We start from the raw sequence: 19685 nt of genomic DNA on the forward strand, positions 1-19685 counted from the left end.
AGAAATCAGTGCAGTTCGATGATGAATGATAATGATCAATTCATAGTTATTGAAAAATGCACTACTTAGAATTGCTCTGAGTAAATTCACTTCATCAAAGACTAAATTAACATACCACTGTAGATGTGGTACCACGGGATATGTTGAAACCCCCTTGTTAATTCCAGGAACATATGTGGGATCGCCTCCTTGTGAGAGTATCGTGGTGACTAAGCCAATACCAAAGGTTAACAAAGAAGTGAATTTGTTATGTCTTGGTAGCTTAGAAAGAGGAACTCACTTGAAGCATTTCGCCAAATAAGAGAGAGTAAACTTTGAGTAAATCCTTTTGGCTATTTTCAAAAACTAAGTAATAAAACAATGCTTGGGGCAGTAAGTGTAAGAACTTGCCATCAAATTAAGGCTCATTGCCAGGTGTTGATGTTGTAAGCAATTATTCTCTACCCGGAGATCACTCTCAGAACTTATTGTCAAAATTTGACTTTTTTAGACTTCAACATTCTTGTTATTCTGATCAGCTAAATTGAATATCTCTAAAAAGAGTTTAACTCAAAAGTAAGAAATTCTCCTATTATTTTGGCCATAGTTTTAATTTTGTTTGTTTATCTATTCTATAATTATAAACTGATTGATCGAAAATAAAAGATAGCATTCTGCATACTTGAATATAATTTCATAAAATTTGTCTTCTAAAGAAATGCGCTAAACATATAAAAATAAATTTCACCTTAGATCTATTTAAACATACCTCGAATAGTTTTTGGCAATTCCAGCGGAATAACTACCTTCCTTCTTAAATACTGTGTCTTCTCGTTGCATCTTCCGTAATGCTTCAACTTTAACAATTCTTGAGTGACAATTTCTGTGTCGGTTGTTATTTGATGTTTGCCATCCAGTGATGGTGGTTTAGCTATCATATCGTCCCAACGCAGGCAACAATATAATATTCTAAGTTGCAAGGCAATCGCTGCTATAGTCGGACAATTCGTAGTCCTATATAACCAGCAGGTTTTAAACAGCGGTCTCGAACATGGATACGGCCATACGGTTGTGTTATTTTTTGCTATGTGATGATAGCCGTTTATTTGTAATTTACCACCAGCTCTGGCCAATTTAATAAGTTCGTATTTCGGAAGAACCATTAGACTCTTTTTCAAGTTCTTTGTGTAGAAACTGGATGTTATAGGGTATTTTGAAATAGCGGTCGAAGTAGGTGGTGGATCAGGGGATGAAGAGGTGGCGGAGCTGCTAGGGGTAGTGGTGGTATTGGATGTGGCGTTTTTCTTATCATTATACTTCTTCAGCTCACGAACCAAATAGATTTTCCCCCTTGTTTGTGTTGCTGAGTAAACACGCTCTGCACCGTTAGGTCCTAATTCGGGTTCTATTTTTACATTATCTTCACGTTTAATTACTCGCGGGGGATGCAATGGGAAACGTCTGTTTTGTCTAACTGACGCTGGAGCATTCGTTTCCATGGGCTGGTGGAAGCTCAAGTCTTTTGCATTTCCATTTTTACTCCGAAGCTTTGACTTTCGCTTTTTAGCCGAGGACATTACTTCATTTTCGAGTAGATTCGAAACGGTATCTGTACTTTCGATTTCAACATTACTACAAACATCCAAATTATCCACATAATTATCTGCCCCAGGTGCCGCCAAAGTATCGTTGACGACGTTCTTCGGCGAATCAAATTCTTGATTGTTTGGCTTGGTTGCAGCAATATCCTCCGCACATTCATCCTTGATATCGGCTTCCTCCTTTACATGCATACTTGTGTAATTTGACGTGAGGAGATGCTCTTCGAAATCTAGAGCATTATCGAAAGCCACTTGGAAGTCTTGTTTCAAATCAATTGGGCATTCCTCAAAGGACTTATCATCCCCATCATCCTGTCCAGCATTTGGTTCCTTTTTGCCCTCAGTCAGTTTCTGTTCCAGAATCGAGGGCTTCTTCACTGCTCCCAAAATAGCGGCTACTGTTTCTTTTGAACCATTACCAGCAGTGTGAGCCTTTCTCAATAGCAGCAGCAATTCCTTCTTCGCTCGTGCCTTTTGCAAGCACAACGGCGAGTAGCAAGTGTTTGCTGTTATCTGGGAAACTGCATTCGAATTTGTATTGCAATCTTTCGTATAACAACGATATTGCTTGGCAAACTTATTCAACTGGCTAAATTGAAGGCGCACCGATTGGATTTTCTTCGCCAGCGTATTGACTAACTCTAGATTGACACTATTCGATTGAGAAGTATGCTTTTGTTCGACTAAACGAAGTATTTGCCTCTCTAAAATTGATTCTTTGCTACTGGTTGCTGGTGTAATCTCGGGTTTCGATGGCATTGGGAGGTCTTCGACTTTGTTTATATTAGACATCTTTTGCTCCTCGGCTTCCTTTAAAAGTAGCCGTTTTGACAACAAATCATCCACTTTGCTCTTCCTTCCGATCTTTGGGTAGAGTAGTCTGCCCGTAGCAGTGAGTGATTTTGAAACATCGATGACATCAATACTCTCGTTGCCAGTGAACTCTACAATTTTGATGTGCTTAAAGTCCTCAATGTAACCATAATCCAGACCCTTTTGCGCTGATCGCTCGCATTGTTTCAAGAAATTATAGGTTCTCGGGTCAACGGTGATGATTTTGTGCTCGTCTTTGTGCACAATGTGAATGTTCACTTTACTGGCACAGTTTTTCTCACAGGAACGACGATTACGTTGGGCCTGTCTGAAATATGACATCCATATCCAGCCCCATTGGCCGTGGATGCGGTATTCCTCGCCTTTCTGTTTCCAAACTTGGTGTTTCAGGCCAAGCGAATACTTAACATAGTTGTATGCCAGTCGATTCCGTTCCTCTTCGTCGTCCCGCTCTCGTTTCTCCCGTTTCTCAATCTTCTTGCGTTCCTCTCGCTCCGCCGACGTGGTTCGATGGAATTTAATATGACCCAATTGTTCATGCCACACATTGGCAAAGATGACTGATTTAAAACAAGCTTGAAGCAACAAAAGAACATACGAAAAATCTGTTGGTTTTGTCGAATTTGTAACCGATGTCATCCAAATCTTTCGTATGGTACTCCAGTTGGTAATCATAAATGACGAAGCTATATTCTGTTCGAAGCTCATCAAGGTCTGTCTCAGGGTGTTTAGAACATTTGTGGCAGTTCCATTCGAATTTCCTAGCCATTTGAATTCCGATGCCGTTGTCAGGGAGAATTTATGAGAAAGATGTCTCCGTTTGTCGCGCTCCTCATTTCGCTGAGGTTTGTTCAAAGCAATCGGATTGACAGCGTACTGATTGACATAGGTCTTGTAGCCATTTTCCATGCCCAACTTGAAATACAGCGTTCCGGTATTTATTTGATTTTGTTTTTGTCTGGTCACTCTCAGATCTGAGTTGGTGGCCGGTTCATCTTCTTTTGATTCGGTATTCTCATTTTCCGATGCACTTTTGTTTAGAATCTGATTGATTTTTTCATTCTCAAAATCTATGTAGGACTTTTTGTTTAGTTTATTTTCATTTGTAAGCTTCTCGGTTATCTTCATTTGTCTGGTTATTTCGTCTTTTCTGTCATTTATCTCTTTGCAAAGACCTGATTCTAGATCATTTGGATCCAACATTGATAGAAGCAACTCTAGCTGCGGTGTGGTGGTGTAGTACCAAATTTCGCTGCCACTTTGATTTTCAACAAAGATACGACGTGCCACAAACCAGTATTTTCGGCCATGCCTATCGAGGCCTAATGTGTCATGTCGAATTAACACACCTTGTTTTTCTTGCGGTAAGATGCAGTCAACAGTTCCAGATACCTTGTGTGATTGACAGAGATTACACTGCCAATCTTCTGTGGGCACGTCAACTAAAGGCGGATCGACGCATTCAAGATGGAAGACAGCCGGGCATGTCTCACAGCACAGCAGATCTCCCAAACGGTGGCAAACTCGGCAATGATCATCATAGTGGATGGGTCCTTCCTGAAGCATAACATCACGTACCGCGGTGGTGTATAGCAATTGGTCAGTGAGGAATTGCAACACTTTCAACCTATCTTCCACCCCCGAGTGTGGATATTCTCTTGATTCTAGAATATCATGCACACTTCGATCGAAAATCGGATCACTTTCCACGTAGCTTCGTAGAACCTCTGGCCATGTTATGTTGTCAATCAAAAATAAACTTATATTGACACTGTCTTTTTGATCTAGTGGTCCAAAGTGGGTACTTTGGATGTCTTCTTCGCGAAGAATAGCCTTCAATAGCATTATGTGAATTTCTACGAATAAAGAACTTTGTTCTTCACACATTAATGCTGCACAAAAATCTTCAATACGAAATGGCGAGATACGAATAATATGACGAAATCGACGTAACACCTCAAAGATTTGAACAGCTCGAAGTGATAAAGCGTTGGAAATAAGTAAATCATCAGAAGATTTAGGAAGATCCAATGTTTCGACTTCGCGATCTTGCAACCAAATTGGATCGGGACTGGGCGGACGAGGTGGTCGACCTAAACCACTCTGGCCAAAACTACATTCGGAGAATTCACTTTCGCTTACATTGTCACCGCCTACGCTTTCTTCTTCCGATGGTGACATGATTAATGGGTCATCATCAACGTCACTTTTATCTGTGGAATCTCCAAAGTCCGAACCATAATGATATTCGGATTCATAGCCTACAAAATAAAATTAAGTTTACAAAATTAATTTTGAAACATTTTTTACAAGTTTATTTTTAATAGTTAATTGCAGTTTATTATAGTTTAGGTCTAAGATTTCCTCTCAATTTTGCATCAAAAATTCTATACTTCGTCTATTAACACTATTAATGAATCCCAATGGAAATAATATTTTGCACATCTACTGTTTAAAACACTAATCGTTGCAAACTAAACAAACTTTCTTGGAGTAATCCATTGCTTCATACTGTACTTCAACACTCGCATGGATCAAAAGGCACCCGTTTTATAAGAATCAACAGTCAGAAAAAATTACCACTTTTAGTTCTCGTAGATAAGTTTGGTAGAAGTTGAAGTGTAAGATTTGTCATTATAGTGAGAACTCTCATCAAAAGCCAAAATGGTTAATGTGTATGTACACAGCTGGTCAAAAAAATAGGTGTTATAATTAATTTTTGTATTAATTAATTTTGTATTCCTTTATCATGTTAAATACTAATTTTTCGGTAGATATTTTTAAAGCTCTTATATAAATTAAATAAAAAACACTTTAAGGCTTTAAAAACTACAGATGGAGGTTCGTCTTCCTAAATTAGCAATATTATCGTTTTTAAAAATAATTTCTGTATCTTATCACAATTTTTATTTTATCTACTTTAATAACCTGAGTATCCTTGATTATTATCCAAAACTTTTTAAAGTCGTCATGGCATTGACTCTATTTACTTTCGCCATGTTTGCTGGGGTATGGAATATCATTCTCATTCTTGACGAAATAAAAGGATTAGATTTAGCTAGAAATAGTTTGAGGCGGTCGGTGGTAATTGATGTTTTTTTTTCGCCGGCCTCTATTTTTGCGTATTCCTCTGGGCTTGAGACTATTTGTTATTTAATTTTGAGATCTGCCTAGGACCTCGCAATAAATTTGTAGGTCTTGCCCTCATCTCTAAGTCGACGAACTAATTTCCTTTCATCTGGGGAGCAGTGGACTTTACGACCCATATTCAAACAGTATTAAATGAAAAACTATTGTTTGAAGCTAATAAAATGATTTCAAACAACCCCTCAAAAATTTATAACATAAAATAAAGAATATTATAAGAAGATTGGATTTTATTTGGAGCACACCTATTTATGGCCAACTTCTAGAACACACAGAACCTTATTCCAATACAAATAACTTATCTGCTAAGCATTACATTACTTAAATGCAAAAATCCTCATAAAGAGAATAACTGTTCTTGCTTAAAAAAAAATTGGTTGCATTGCTTGCATTCAAAATAACCGCTAATGTCAAAAGTGGATATCAAAAATTTTCTCACACTTAGCTTTTCAAACTTTAGGCAAATAAACTCTACTCATAAAGAGTTACTTATAACTTTTAGTTTGTTGATAGCAAACATGTTCCTAAACTAAGGTTGATTGAAAAAATCTTCTACAATTGTACATATTTCAAATGAACACAATAAGCACTAGAAATTCCAATAAATAATTTTATTGTCAATTTTGAATTTGTTCCTATATTTGGCGTTCATCAAAAACATATTTTTAATGATTTGTTTTTTATGTTTTTGGCATTTAAAATAACCAAATGCCAGGACTTTTAATCAATGGCGTTTTTTAAACGTGCAGTTTGCAACAGAAATAAAACGCATGTAATTTGATGTTATGAGTTATGACTAAGACTTTAGCTTTAAAATAAAGATAAGGATTTAAAATTATGTTTTAAGAATGATTTCGGACAATAAATTCCACTCGATATCCCCAATTTTTGACCACTTTTTGCAGCTTTAACCTCCGCATATTCTCTTTCAAGGCATAAATCGGCTGGAGTTTATCTGGGTACACAAACGACTTCACATAAACTCACAAAAAATAGTCGGTGAAAAATCCCACGATATTACATGCCACGCCACATGCACACAACGCCAGATAATGCGTTCACCAAAATGTTTTTGCAATAAATTGATACGTCAGATTGATCAAGTGTCAGCTATCAAAATGACCAACTAGGAAAAAAGTACATATTAAAAGATTGAAAACCACACGTCTTAAACGACACCCGTTACTAAGCGATTATAATTACTTATTTTTGCACTTCAATATTCTAAAAAGTATGCTGACAAAAATTTATATGATTTGATGTTGTTTTTTTATTTAAAAATTTAAAAATGAACTTCCAAGCAAATAAGCCAATAGTCTCTGCAGCTAGGCTTGTTAAATTTTATATTAGCTTGTAATTTTAATTGCTTGTTAATAAATATTAATAATAATAATATTTTTAAGCTTTTTAAAATAAATCTACTTTTTTCAACAAATAAGAGCAAACCGATAGTTATACACAATTAAAACCGTACAGAGAAGGTTTTAAAACAAATTTAAACAAAACATTTTTAGATGGACAAGCAAATTACCAAGTGTGAGAGGATGACTTTTAGATCTCATCACTTTTCAAGGGTAAGCGTTTTTATAAGACTTATGGACACCATTTCGTCCCCTCAGACGACATAGTAAGTAAGTTAGTAGTATAAAATTTAAGTTAAAATTGTTAAAATAACTAGCTTGCTCAACATTCTTAAATAAATTGATTCTAAAAAAAAATAGTTTTGGCTGCAAGAGTTTTAAGTATTTGTTGTAAAATTAAATTTTGACTTATGATACTTTGCTTCTGAAGACAATTAGTGCTTTGATGGGATTAAATAACCTCATAAAGATTACGTTTAATAGTGTGCAAAATATAAAACAAAATGCATTTAAACACTATGAAAAGAAGTATACTGAGACCTGTCAAGTTCTGTGAGATTCTTTTTCTTTTTTATTAACGATTTGCTATTTTTGTTTGCCTTGTTCACGAAAATGAAAATTCAAAAATTTAATTCTTCGCTTAACATTTTACAGCAAAAGCAGAGATTCTTAAGAATCCAGTGCATAAAATTGATATCTCTGAACAATCCTATTTGCTAATTAAAAATAAAAGTATTTCCTATACATAAATATTAAACAAATGAAAAGTTAGTCAAAACCATCACAAAATATAACCTCAAAAATATATACAGCCATTGACAGCTAATTAGAAACGATTTCGTGTTCAAAATATTTATAAACTCAAAAATATATACAGCCATTGACAGGTAATTAGAAACGATTTCGTGTTCAAATAAAAACACAGATTTTCTCATTCAATTCTTGAAATATTGACTTATATTTATTATGATCATAAAATTTGGAATATTTTTTGGCAAATAGAACTGTATTTTTCAAATTATCACATGTACATATTGTTTTAAAAATATTTTTATATTTAAACCTCTGATTTGGCTGAGTCAACTAATTAGAAACTTAGAAAAAAGTCAAACAAAAAATTCGGTTGGGTTTTGTGATTTAAAAGGTTAATATTTTGTCGGAAATCTTCTCTGTTTCAAAACTGCTGCATATCGACCTTGCATTGACTCGATTAGGTCTTGGCATCTTTCAACTGGAATCGTATACCAGGCTACTTTTACTCTTTCGAATAAAGTATCCAAATTTTGAATTTTTTGAGTGCTTACGGCATTTTTGACTTCATCCCATAGACGCTCGATAGGATTTAAATCCGGACTTGACGACGGTCAGTCAAGTACTCGTATAGAATTTTGATCAAACAAATGTTTGGTGAGTTTTGTAGTATGCTTCGGATCATTGGCTTGTTAAATAGATCAAATGACCGGCATATCTAGGATCTGTTTTTGACATGCGGACAATTTTTCTATCTGTGTGAACTGATGTTTTCGGTGGTCTCTTTCGGGGAGCACCATTGTCAGTGGTTTTATAATTACGGAAATGGGCAACGGCACCGAACACCATTTTTTTTGGAACAGTTAAGCTTAGTTGCTTAGGTGAATATCAATATTTCTTTAGAGCACCACGGGCATATTAAAAGCCTGTTATAATCTGGGCATTAAAGAAACTACTTTTTTGACTTCAGTAGAACCAAAATTCTAGCATTTCTCTTAAAGCTTTTTTTCTTAGTATAGGGGCACTATAAATGTCATTTCTGCGGGGGTTCCATTGCAAATTCTTCCTTCCATGCTCAATGACATTTATGTCCAAGCTTTTTGGTGGTGTGTACGGCAGATCTTGGAAAAAACCCAAGAGCTTTAAATCGATACCCACCCTCTTTTTATCGATTTTAAAGCCGCGTCTATAGGGAAGAGCTTTACAGAGAAATGTCTAGTTTTGGCATTCCTGTCAAACTTGACCGTTTGTGCAGAATGACGATGGAGTATAAACGCTGCTCTAACAAGGTCGGAAAAGATCTCACCGATGCATTTGATGTCAAAAAGATTTGAGACAAGGCGATGCACCGTCATGCGACTTCTTTAACATCGTTTTGGAAAGAATTGTGCAAAACTCAACCAACAACACTAGAGGCACAATCTTCCAAAGGTCCATCCAATTACTCGGACACACTGATGATTGTAGATAATTGGAGCGTTTATGAGCATTGCGACGGAAGCGAAGAAGATGGGTTTAGTGGTGAATGTGGGCAAGACCAATTATATGTTGTCATCAAAAAAAGGACATTGAACAACGATGTCTTGGACAAAACGTCACTAAGGACAGATATGACTTCGAGGTAGTTAAGGACTTTGTCTACCTAGGCACCGCTATTAAAACAGACAACAACAGCAGCGCTGAAATCAAACGAAGAATAACTCTTGCAATTCGCTGCTTCTTTGGACTTAGAAGGCAATTAAAAGGTAAAGTCCTCTCTCGAGCATCTAAAATCACCATCTATAAGACTCTCATCATCCCGGTTCTCATTAATGGCGCTGAGGCCTGGGCCCTGTCAAAGAAAGATGAAAGCATCTTAGAATGCGAGCGAAAAATTCTTCGGGTGATTTTTGGTCCCGTATGCATAGATTTAGAATGGAGAAGATATAACGACGAACTGTACGGGCTGTACAGCGACACTGGCCTAGTTAACAGAATTAAAGTCCTACGGCTTAGATGGCTAGGTCATGTAGAGTTAATGGACATCAACGCTCCAACCCGGAGATGGGTGAAGACCTCAACCAACTTGGCAACTAGAGACAGCTAGCTAGGGACCAAGCTGGCTGGAGACGCATGTTGGTTGAGGCCCAGGACTGAACCGAAACTTTAAGTAAGTTTTTGGTGGCGTATAGACTTGTCGTGAAATGTGATATCTGAGCCAATCTTTGGTGCGAAACTGAAGACAGCTGGCTGGAGACGCATGTTGGTTGAGGCCCAGGCCCGCCCAGGGCTGAAGCGAAACCTTAAGTAAGTAAGTAAGTTTTTGGTGGTGTGTAATATGAACCCTTTGGTGTGGATCCTTATCTTGCAGAAAAATACATCTCGGACCAAGATGTTAAGTATTAACTGATGTTTTAAAATTCTGTTCCAAAAACAGATTTGCACTAATAACTATATAAAACACCTTTAACAAGACAATTAGATAAAACTTATTTTGTTGTGTGCATTTGTCGACTCTTTAAATAAAGATATAAAGAACAAAATAGTGGGTTGCATTTTCAGAAATCTCCTTTCATTGTACCTTTCATACCTTTTCTATTTCTCAATTAGTACAAAGATACAACAGGAAAAAGGCATTAATCAAATTTCGATCTACTGAAAATATGAGATCAATTGTTTTTAAATTTTAAAAATTTTGCATAAGTAATGTTTTTTTTTTGTTTTGTTTAAATTTTAGTTGATAGCAAAGTGTTACGCTACCACTTATATTTTGTTCTGTTGATTTAAATAGTTGCAAACATAATTTTGTATAATTTTAAACTAGGTATATACTGGGCAATAAGTTTACCAGTTTTTAAAACTGAAAAAACACGATTTTCCCTAAATAGATTAATTTGTTTGTGCCTGGCTATTGAATGGCTGGTTGAAGACCTTGACCATAAACTAACTTGTGTTACTACTTCTTTATTCAGAATTCGGGAGTCTTGGGTCCAGACGTTTATAGTTTCATCACAACCCGACACTAAATCAAAAACAAACAAATTCTATATGTTTTGTGGTTGTAATTTTGTTTGTTTGTTTTAAATTAAAAAAAAATCTATTGTTGTAGACACTCTTTTTTTGTGTGATCCCAGCGTTGTATTTTAAAGTCTTTAAGTTGCTAGAACTTCTATATGAATGCAAATTTTCATCAGTCGTTTCTTTAGAAAGCCTAAGTATTTTACAGCTGTCGGTGTCTCATTTAAACAAACACAAACGTTTGAATGAGCCATTTTCATGCTGACCACGTATTAGCTCAACACACAAATTCTTTCAGTATTTCGAAATACCTACTTACTTAAAAATAAACCAAAAACAAGCTATTGGTTTTTCGAATATGTTTATCGATTCATTTAAAAATTAAGTTAAAATCGATTTCACGGTTTGTCGTATAGAATTTAATTAAACAGACTTGAAGAACAAAATAGGTAGTTGCTCCCAGTAGCAATATGCACATTTTAATTGAAAAAGTCAAATATCTTAAATTTCTGCTTTCTGATAGTTTAGTTTTTATTTAAAGTTTTTGCCAAGTTAAGGAATTTAGTAATCATAAATAATTTACCTTCAGCGTCGCATTGATCCTAAAATTAAATTTGCAAGTCTGTTATATAGCTCCTCTTCCGGAGTATTGCTCTACTAAGAAACATTGCCTTACAATTTAATTTATTTCAATTTTTATTATCCTACCTACTATGAACTTTTAATTCAGACTAAAAATCATAGAAACAAAATTATGTATGGAGCTCTTATTTATATTCCCATTGTGTGCAAATATTCTCCAAGCAAATGGATTGGATACAAATCTTTACTCCTTTAGTTTAACAATAAAACCTTTTATCTTAACTTAACATGAATAAGTTTCTAACAATGAAACATTTATGTTCGATCATCCCTTAGAAGCAAAAAAGTAGCTAAATTATAATTGTACAATCATATTATGCAGTGCGTTATCTTTAAAAATGTTTTATTTCTTTTCGATTTAATGCTGCAATAGAATTTAGAGGAATATCTTAATCAAAGAAATAAATCAATTAAAATTCTATACCACTCATAAAAAGAAGATGTAAACAACAAAAATGTGCAATCAATGCAACCATGATTTACCTTTTCTGGAGAAAGATGTTGATTGTGAAGCCTGACTATACCCAGAGCGTCTTCCACGTCCTCGTGTTGTCTTCACCTTTTGGGAACGATTCAAGCTCCTGCGACTCGTATCACTCTCCGGAGGCGATGATGCCCTCGACGCCGACGGAGTGCTAAACTGAGATTCTGGCTTCTTCGTTAAATACTTGGGTTTCTTTAGCAATTGATAGCTAAATTTATTACTGCGGTCGTTTGGCGTTTTTGGAGGCCTACCCCTCTTGCGTGTCCCTCTGCCAGTCATTATGAAAATACTTTTTACTTATGTTTACTCAAAAAACTTCCCAAATTGTATACAAAAATCAAATTTAAAACTCTGTTGACATCATTCGGTAGGAGGATTGCATTTGCTAGAAGAAGAATAACAATTTTCAATATTTTTATTCTTTCATCATCTCTCAATCTCAATCTTCAAATAAAATTTTGCATATTAAATTCTCTAATGGCTAGCTACGTACTTGCAGCAATCGAATGCGGATCGGATCGGGTGTTATCTTGCAGATGAATAATTTTGTTTATTGTTTATACCGACCGAAATTACATATCACTTTTCTTTTGTTTTGATTTTTAAATTATGTTGCTTATTCTTTAAACTTTCAATGTAAAATTTCAACACGAAAAAATGACCGCCGTTCTGTCGTCTACGAGTCAAATACAAGCTTCACTGCAATTGGCTAAAAATGATTCCGCCATTTTTTTTCTTTAATTGCTTTGTGGGAATTTTTTCTCTTTGAAATTAAAGTTCAAGCACAATGCGCCACAGTTTTAATGGATTTTTTAATAATTTTTTAAATTATTTAAACTATAATTTTGCGATTAAATTTAATTAAAAAGACTTTAAAACTTGGCATAATAGAATAAATTCTAAAATATGGTTCGACCAATCAAAGGACTCGTTCTATTTTAATTTTAACTCATGCGCCACCTATATTTGGATTTGTGTAGTATCATTTGTTCCACTCGCACTCCACACCACTAGCACACGAAATAAGAAATGCAAAAACACTTGGCAACATTTTTGTTTACAAAATTCACCGCCAATTATGGATAAATTAATTACTTTTTATAAATTTTAGTTAAAAAATGTTTTATTGGCACTTTTAAGTCAAGTTAGAATTTATTTAAAAATTAATTAAGGTATTTTCTTGATAAAACTTCTTAACCGGGTAAATGACCAACGTGATATCGATAATTTTCTCTGAAACTCTGTGCTGTAGCTGGCTCTTGGTAGCGTGGGGGTGACCGTGGTAGATGAAATGAATGGATGCGGTTGCTGGACGCGGTTGAATTTTACATAAGTTGGGATTGGGTCGAAATTGAGTTGAAATGGTTTCCATGAAATTGTTAAACTTAATTTTTACGTCAAAATCAACATGTTAGGAAAAATAAAAATGTTGATATGGACAGAAATATTTTACAATTTTCTACAAATTAGATTAATTAAGAACTTATGGAGAGAGGATCTTCCACTTGCATATATTTCACATAACCAAAAAACTCACCTCACCCATGTAAAACAAATAAATAGACAAAGAAAAAGTTTCGGAAAAATAAAAGTGAAATTTCTTGATCTTGTCTCCAAACTATATTATAGTAGAAGTAAATCAGTGGCTTAAGATTTGTAAATAGGTGTTTACTGTCAGACACCTGCTTAGTAGAATTTGTTAAATAGTTTACTAGTAACGTTGCATAAATTCGTTTTTAAATATAACTCATTTTCTAATGTAAAAAACAATTACAGAATCGGAAAATCTGTTTTAATTAGTTATCAAATCAGCTGTTTGCCGCAGAAGAAAAGAAAATAATGGAATAAAATTAAAGTTAGAAATTGTAAATCATCAGGATAATTTCAATTTTTTAAAGATGCTTCTTTAACAGCTTGTCTAACACCCAATTTGTATCATCGTGCCTTACTAATAATAAATCCTAAACACACGTGTATACTAACAGCTAAAAAAAATATGTCTTTAAATAATTATTCTCTAAAAGATTATCTACTACATTTGCTATCAAAAATTAGCATCACTAATTTTAAGTGATATATGCATAGGTAGCCTAAATTTTCTTGCGTCTCGACCAGTACTCATCCTGTCTGAAAAAAATTCAAATTCAATTTGAGGCGAATTTTCTCAATATCGGTGAATACATTTGAGTGGTGGGAAAAAACAAAATGGCGGATTGGGCAACATAGTCAACTTATGGAATTTGTGTGACTTGTCAAAAGTGACAGTTCCACAATTTCAATTTTGCAAAACAAAACATTGTATGGTATATGATTGTAAAAGAATATTTTTTTTAAATTACTTTGTTTTGTTTTAATATATAACAGAATTTAATTTTTTTTTCAAAAGAATATTTTAGTAACTTTTAATTTAGCTATGTAAATTCAAATGACCAGCGCCAATATGATATTTTAGCCAACAACGAACTAAAAATGGATTACATTTACTTTATTTCATATCGATACTTTAGTAAACGAAGCAAAAAATACCTGTGTTTTGTTGGAAAATCTATCAAAATAGAATTTTACACGAATATCAAAAACAATATCCGTAGTATGAATGCTACTGATAAAAGTTAAAGTAGAATCTTACTACGTATGGGTTTTTGACATTTATACGAGTCTCGAATGGATTTTATGAGATTTCCTTCTCAAATGTCGGTACGATTGATATTGCATTCGTATCTCGATGGCAATATTCGTTGAGTAGTTGTGCATTTGGAATCATGTGTTTTCCATTGGCGAACAGAAATTAATCTGCTACTGTTAATATTATTTAGTTTTGTTAATGAAAATGGACTAACTGGAATTATTTTGCAAGAAAAGATTATTAAGTTTTGCTATGTTTGCACTAAAGGTTTATCGCGGTTTAGATTAAATAAATCTTTTTGGTATTTCCACCGAACAAGAAGATTTAAAAATTATTAAGTTTGACAGCACTTCCTAAAATGCCAATGGTGTTTTGAAGTTTTCGATGTGTGAAGTGCAAATGAGATAGTTTGATTCGTGTTAAACAATGAAAAACTAAAAAACTGAATGGTTCAGCAACATATACGAATACGCTGTCTACTCCATGTGCATTTTATTTAATTTAATTTAAACAAAACTATATTTTTTGTACACAAACATGCAAATAAACAGACCATAATGCATTATCTGTAAAACTAACTTCTCCACACAGACTTTTCTTCACATATTTTGAATTGACTCCGATCCCCGACAGGAACCGAGTCGAATCAAGCTCATTTCAACTCGATTGAGGTGTATATAGATCAATACCACATGTTAATGTAGTAGTCTACGAACAAACCCCCTTCTTGAAGTTTTTATTTTATGTCAAAGCTGCAATTGTTAAATGAACTATTTTTATTTCCAGATGTTTTCTTATCATTTCTTCTTGAAAACTGTCCATTTTATTAGTTTTAGTTAGTTTTTTTGCTAAGTTAATTTTAACTTTTGATTTTCACAAAGATTTCTTCTATTTGTGAGTTTTTTTTGTATTGTTATTCTGACAGATCTTGTTTCAGTTGTACCAATTTTTAAATACAAAAATCTGGCTCCTACCGATAGAATGCCAAAAAACACGGGTAATGTTGCTGAAACCTGATAATGCAGAACGATACTTAATACCGTTTTCACTTAAAAAAGTAAGTTAAATTAAAGTGCCAAAGGCATTCAAAATCAAAATGACATTTTGTCACTATAAATTTATTTTTTATTTATGCAACGTTACAAAAGTCTTATAAATATTATTTCCATTATATTTCGTAAGACCACTTTAAAGCGGCACAAAGCAAGATTTATTAATAAATTATTAAGTTTTAGGACTCGTCCAGACAGTTCTGAAAGTTGTCTAACCTGAAAGTTGTCTTCTTTTGCTGGATTTTAACTGTTATGATATCTCGCATGTGCATAAAAAAAAGAGATGTAAAATATTAAAATCACGAAGTTTTGAAATATAATAAGGGCCATGCAGTGCTGATGTCAAGAGGAGATTATTCTTCATAGAGTCACACATTAAATTATTTGGCTTCCGCCACAAATGTGGATATATGTTATTCCACCATTTGTTTCGTTTCTTTTTCTCATAAGTAAATAACATTAAAGCACTATTCACATGAGCACGACCAACGATCAACGAATGAACGAATATTTGTCGATTTTGACATTTCTTTCACTTGAGAGTTTTTAATTTGTCGCAAAAGCACCAAAACAAGAATGTTTTTTTTTTTAAGGTTAAGGTTTTTTTAAGGCACGATTATTTTTTCTTTACGAGTGTGGATAATGTGGAACGCGAATAAAGTTTGACAGTTTTTATCAACTACAATTTTTTTTCGCGACGAATAAATGATATGATATGATATTGAAAAGAATGCATCTTAAGTGAAATAGAAACTATATTGATATTGTTTTGTGTGGAAATATGTCTTCAAACGTATATAAACTCGCATTTTGTAATTCATTCGTCGTTCGTTGGTCGCACTCATGTGAATACAGCTTAAGTAATGATAATTATGGCTGAATCACAAACACGTTTCACCTGACGTTTACGAGTTCAGCCATAGGAATTCAATGAATGCTATCACAATGGAGCTTCGACCTAACGTTTCGTTTGACAATCGTAAGGATATGAACGTAATGTGACTCCAAACGGAAGCTCTAGTTCAATTATTGGAACAAAATATTTGCTCTTTGAAGGGATGAAATAATAGAAATATCATTAAAAGCATACCCACCGTAACACAGACGAAACCAAAGCTTAAGCGGTTTTGTGATTCAGCCATTAGTGACTTTGTGTATTAACTTCAGAGCAAACGTCAGATTTCATAAAAGCGTGCAAATGGAAGAAATGAACACATGCATTTTTAAACTGAACATGAATTAGATTTGCTTTCAAATTCAATTAAAAACTAATATTTTGAAATGTTTTCAGTTGTTCGTGAAAGGTAATCTCTATGCGGTGGGGGCCTTAAACAGATTACGAACAACCATTTTTTACTCGGAAACATTTGTTTTTCTCTCAATTTAGAACTTTTTAATTAAAATAACAATATGAGTAGTGTATAACTTTAAAATAATTTTAATTCCTATAAATTGAATATTGTTTGATTTTTCTAGTGTACAAATTTTGACACTAGCGTGGTACGTACAAATGCTTTTAAAAGTAAGCAAGTAACCTTCAGAGTAGTTGTTTGTTTCAATTTTTAGTTTATCACTCTTTCAGTTTAACAAAAATTAAAAGTTCAATTTTTTAATTATTTACTCACCACTAGTAAATTGCCAATTATTGTAATACCACCGCGGTTGTTAGTAGTTTGAATGGTGAATATAAAATATACCAAACCAATTACACTGTGGTAGATGCCTATTTATTGGAAAGTTCCAGAAAAGCGTGCTGAGGGTATTCCCACCAAATTATGGAAACCCTGCTTTGAGACTTGAATTTTCGCGCTAAATGTCAATTGCAATTTTCACATTTGTTTTTGACGTGTGAATGAAGGAGGAAAAGATAAATTATAAAATCCTCATCGTTCAAAAACTTAATATTGCTGTGTATTTAAATAGGAATCATTAAAGGTATTTTTTCCTCTTCTTCGTCTTTGTAAAATTCACAATAATTCTTAATACAAATTTTAGTAAGAAAACAAAAACGAAACCAACACAAAAATGCAACTCTCGTCAGAATCACACATTTTGTCATTCAATCTCATTTCCAAAGAAGTTCAACGCGTGGGACTTCGTTTTCAAAAATTTGCAGGCCGACACGATGCTCCGCGTAGAATAAAAAGTGAAAATCTAAAAAAGTGGGACTCCAATGATCTGGATATCGATATAAATTATTTGAGGTCATTGGATCCAAAGGAATGGAAGGATCAAGATCATTACGCAGTTTTGGGGTTAGGAAGCCTGAGGTAAAGTAGTGTTTTAGTTCTTTCGTTTTGTTCTTCTCGCTTCTTTAAGGTAACTCGAGCATGCTAATATTTTGTTTTTTTTTTCTTTTTCCTCCCCCGCTGATGCCGCCGTCTCGCTCTTAGGTACAATGCTACAGATGATGATATTAGGCGGGCTTATAGAAAAATGGTTCTTCAGCATCATCCCGATAAAAGAAAAGCCAAAGGCGAGGAGGTCAATGCGGACACGGATTATTTTACATGTATTACCAAGGCTTATGAAATATTAGGTAAGTTCTCTTCAAAATTTTCATCCCGTTTTAGTGTGCTTAAACTAAAAAGGTATTAATTCAAAAAGGTACTCAAAAGACCAGACGCGCATATGATTCTGTTGACCCCAAGTTCGATGATAACCTACCCAGTCAATCGGCAATTGAAAATAATTACTACGATGTCTTTAATAAATACTTTGGACTCAATGCGAGATGGAGCGAAAGAAAGAACGTGCCGGTGTTCGGAAATGAAGATGCTAAGCGGGAAGATGTTGACCACTTCTATAGTTTCTGGTATGACTTTGAATCTTGGCGGGAATTCAGCTATCTGGACGAGGAGGACAAAGAGAAGGGCCAGGATCGTGACGAGAGACGTTGGATCGAGAAGCAGAACAAAGTCGCACGAATCAAGAGAAAAAAGGAAGAAATGTCCAGAATCCGGGCTTTGGTCGATTTGGCCTATAACAATGATAAGCGGATAACTAAATTTAAGAACGAAGAAAAGCAAAGGAAGCTGGCCTTGAAAAGAGCCAAGATGGATGCTGCCCAAGCCCAGAAGGAGGAAATGGAGCGAGTTGTAAAGGAGGCCCAGTTAGCGAAAGAGAAGGCCGACAAAGCCGAACAGAAGAGGATCGAGAAGATTCGCGTAGAGAGGGAACAATACAAGAAGGCTATGAAGAAGGAACGCAAAATGCTCAGAGATCGAGCCAGGGAGAACAACTACTACTCGGCTACTGACAAGGACGTCCTCCGCAATATGGAAGGAGTTGAGAGGGTTTGTGAGACCCTCACTTTGGCAGAACTTCAAGATTTAAATAGGAAAATTGAGGAGAACAGCAGTCAGATCTTCTTCGATGTGCTAAAGGAAATCGACAACAGGTTGAGTAAAGAACGCGAAGAGAGTAGCCAGGCCAAGATAGAGAATAGGTCGTCTTTGAAGAGTTTGGCCAAGATCGATCCATGGACAAATGATAGCATTCAGATTTTAATAAAGGCCGTGAATCTATTTCCAGCCGGAACTGCCCAACGATGGGACGTTATAGCCACATTTATGAATCAACATGCAAATAGCGAAGTAAATTTTACTTCTAGGGATGTCCTGAGCAAAGCCAAATCCTTGCAACAAGGCGATTTCTCGAAGAGCACTTTGAAGACCGAGGCAAACGATGCTGCTTTCCAGAGTTTCCAAAAGTCAAAAAAGGAGATTCAAGTCGTTCCGGATAATGTCTTGGCGGAGGAGTATGATACTGCTACTGCTAACTCTAACACCAATAATATCAATAATAACAAGAAAAAGTCACCACCACCATCAGCACCAGCTCCGGCACCAACACCTGCGGCTACAACACCAGCTGCTGCAGAAAATATTGCTCCCACTCTGACTCCCACAGCTCCGGCAGCACAACAAGCATCTAACAAGACACCAACTGTGCAGAATTCATCGGCAAAGACATGGACTAAGGAAGAACAGGCTCTGTTGGAGCAAGCTATTAAGTCATTTCCTATTTCTACACCGGAACGCTGGGAGAGAATTGCCGAGTGCATCCCCAATCGCAGCAAGAAGGATTGTTTGAAGCGCGTCAAGGAGTTGGTTGATTTAGTTAATTCCAAAAAGGATGCTAAGCAGGCAACGAAGTAGGTACCTAGATGTTTTATTTTGAAATAAAAAAAAAATACCAACAAAATTGTAA

General features: G+C 34.9%; 2 protein-coding genes across 3 annotated transcripts in view; one reads left to right on the top strand and one right to left on the bottom strand.

The window, feature by feature from the left end:
• The window catches only part of LOC129953854 (nucleosome-remodeling factor subunit NURF301), a 35085-nt gene extending 22062 nt beyond the window's left edge, over positions 1-13023 (bottom strand). Inside the window, exons 1-3 of one of the 2 annotated variants that reach the window (XM_056067360.1) lie at positions 12289-13018; positions 11795-12180; positions 749-4675 (exon numbers count right to left, since the gene is read on the bottom strand). In XM_056067360.1, the coding sequence (XP_055923335.1) occupies positions 749-4675; positions 11795-12074 (4207 nt within the window). In that variant the 5' untranslated portion in view covers positions 12075-12180; positions 12289-13018. Of the gene's footprint in view, positions 1-748; positions 4676-11794; positions 12181-12288 lie in introns of both variants that reach the window. The other variant, XM_056067361.1, reaches the window with a different exon arrangement.
• Positions 13024-17250: 4227 nt separating this feature from the next.
• On the top strand, positions 17251-19685 carry LOC129940693 (dnaJ homolog subfamily C member 2). The gene is made up of 4 exons (XM_056049113.1): positions 17251-17408; positions 17469-17743; positions 17867-18012; positions 18081-19685. Exons 2-4 carry the CDS (start codon positions 17499-17501, stop codon positions 19631-19633), a joined length of 1944 nt encoding a protein of 647 aa, XP_055905088.1. The 5' UTR covers positions 17251-17408; positions 17469-17498; the 3' UTR covers positions 19634-19685.

This window comes from Eupeodes corollae, chromosome 1, assembly GCF_945859685.1.
Source record: "Eupeodes corollae chromosome 1, idEupCoro1.1, whole genome shotgun sequence".
Taxonomy (NCBI): Eukaryota; Metazoa; Arthropoda; class Insecta; order Diptera; family Syrphidae; genus Eupeodes; species Eupeodes corollae.

Excerpts from the sequence above, each read along its gene's own strand:
- LOC129940693 (XM_056049113.1), top strand. The coding sequence starts at position 17,499 with ATGCAACTCTCGTCAGAATCACACATTTTGTCATTCAATCTCATTTCC. Across the intron at positions 17,744-17,866 it reads TTGGGGTTAGGAAGCCTGAG|GTACAATGCTACAGATGATG; the intron begins GTAAAGTAGTGT and ends TCTCGCTCTTAG. Across the intron at positions 18,013-18,080 it reads CAAGGCTTATGAAATATTAG|GTACTCAAAAGACCAGACGC; the intron begins GTAAGTTCTCTT and ends TAATTCAAAAAG.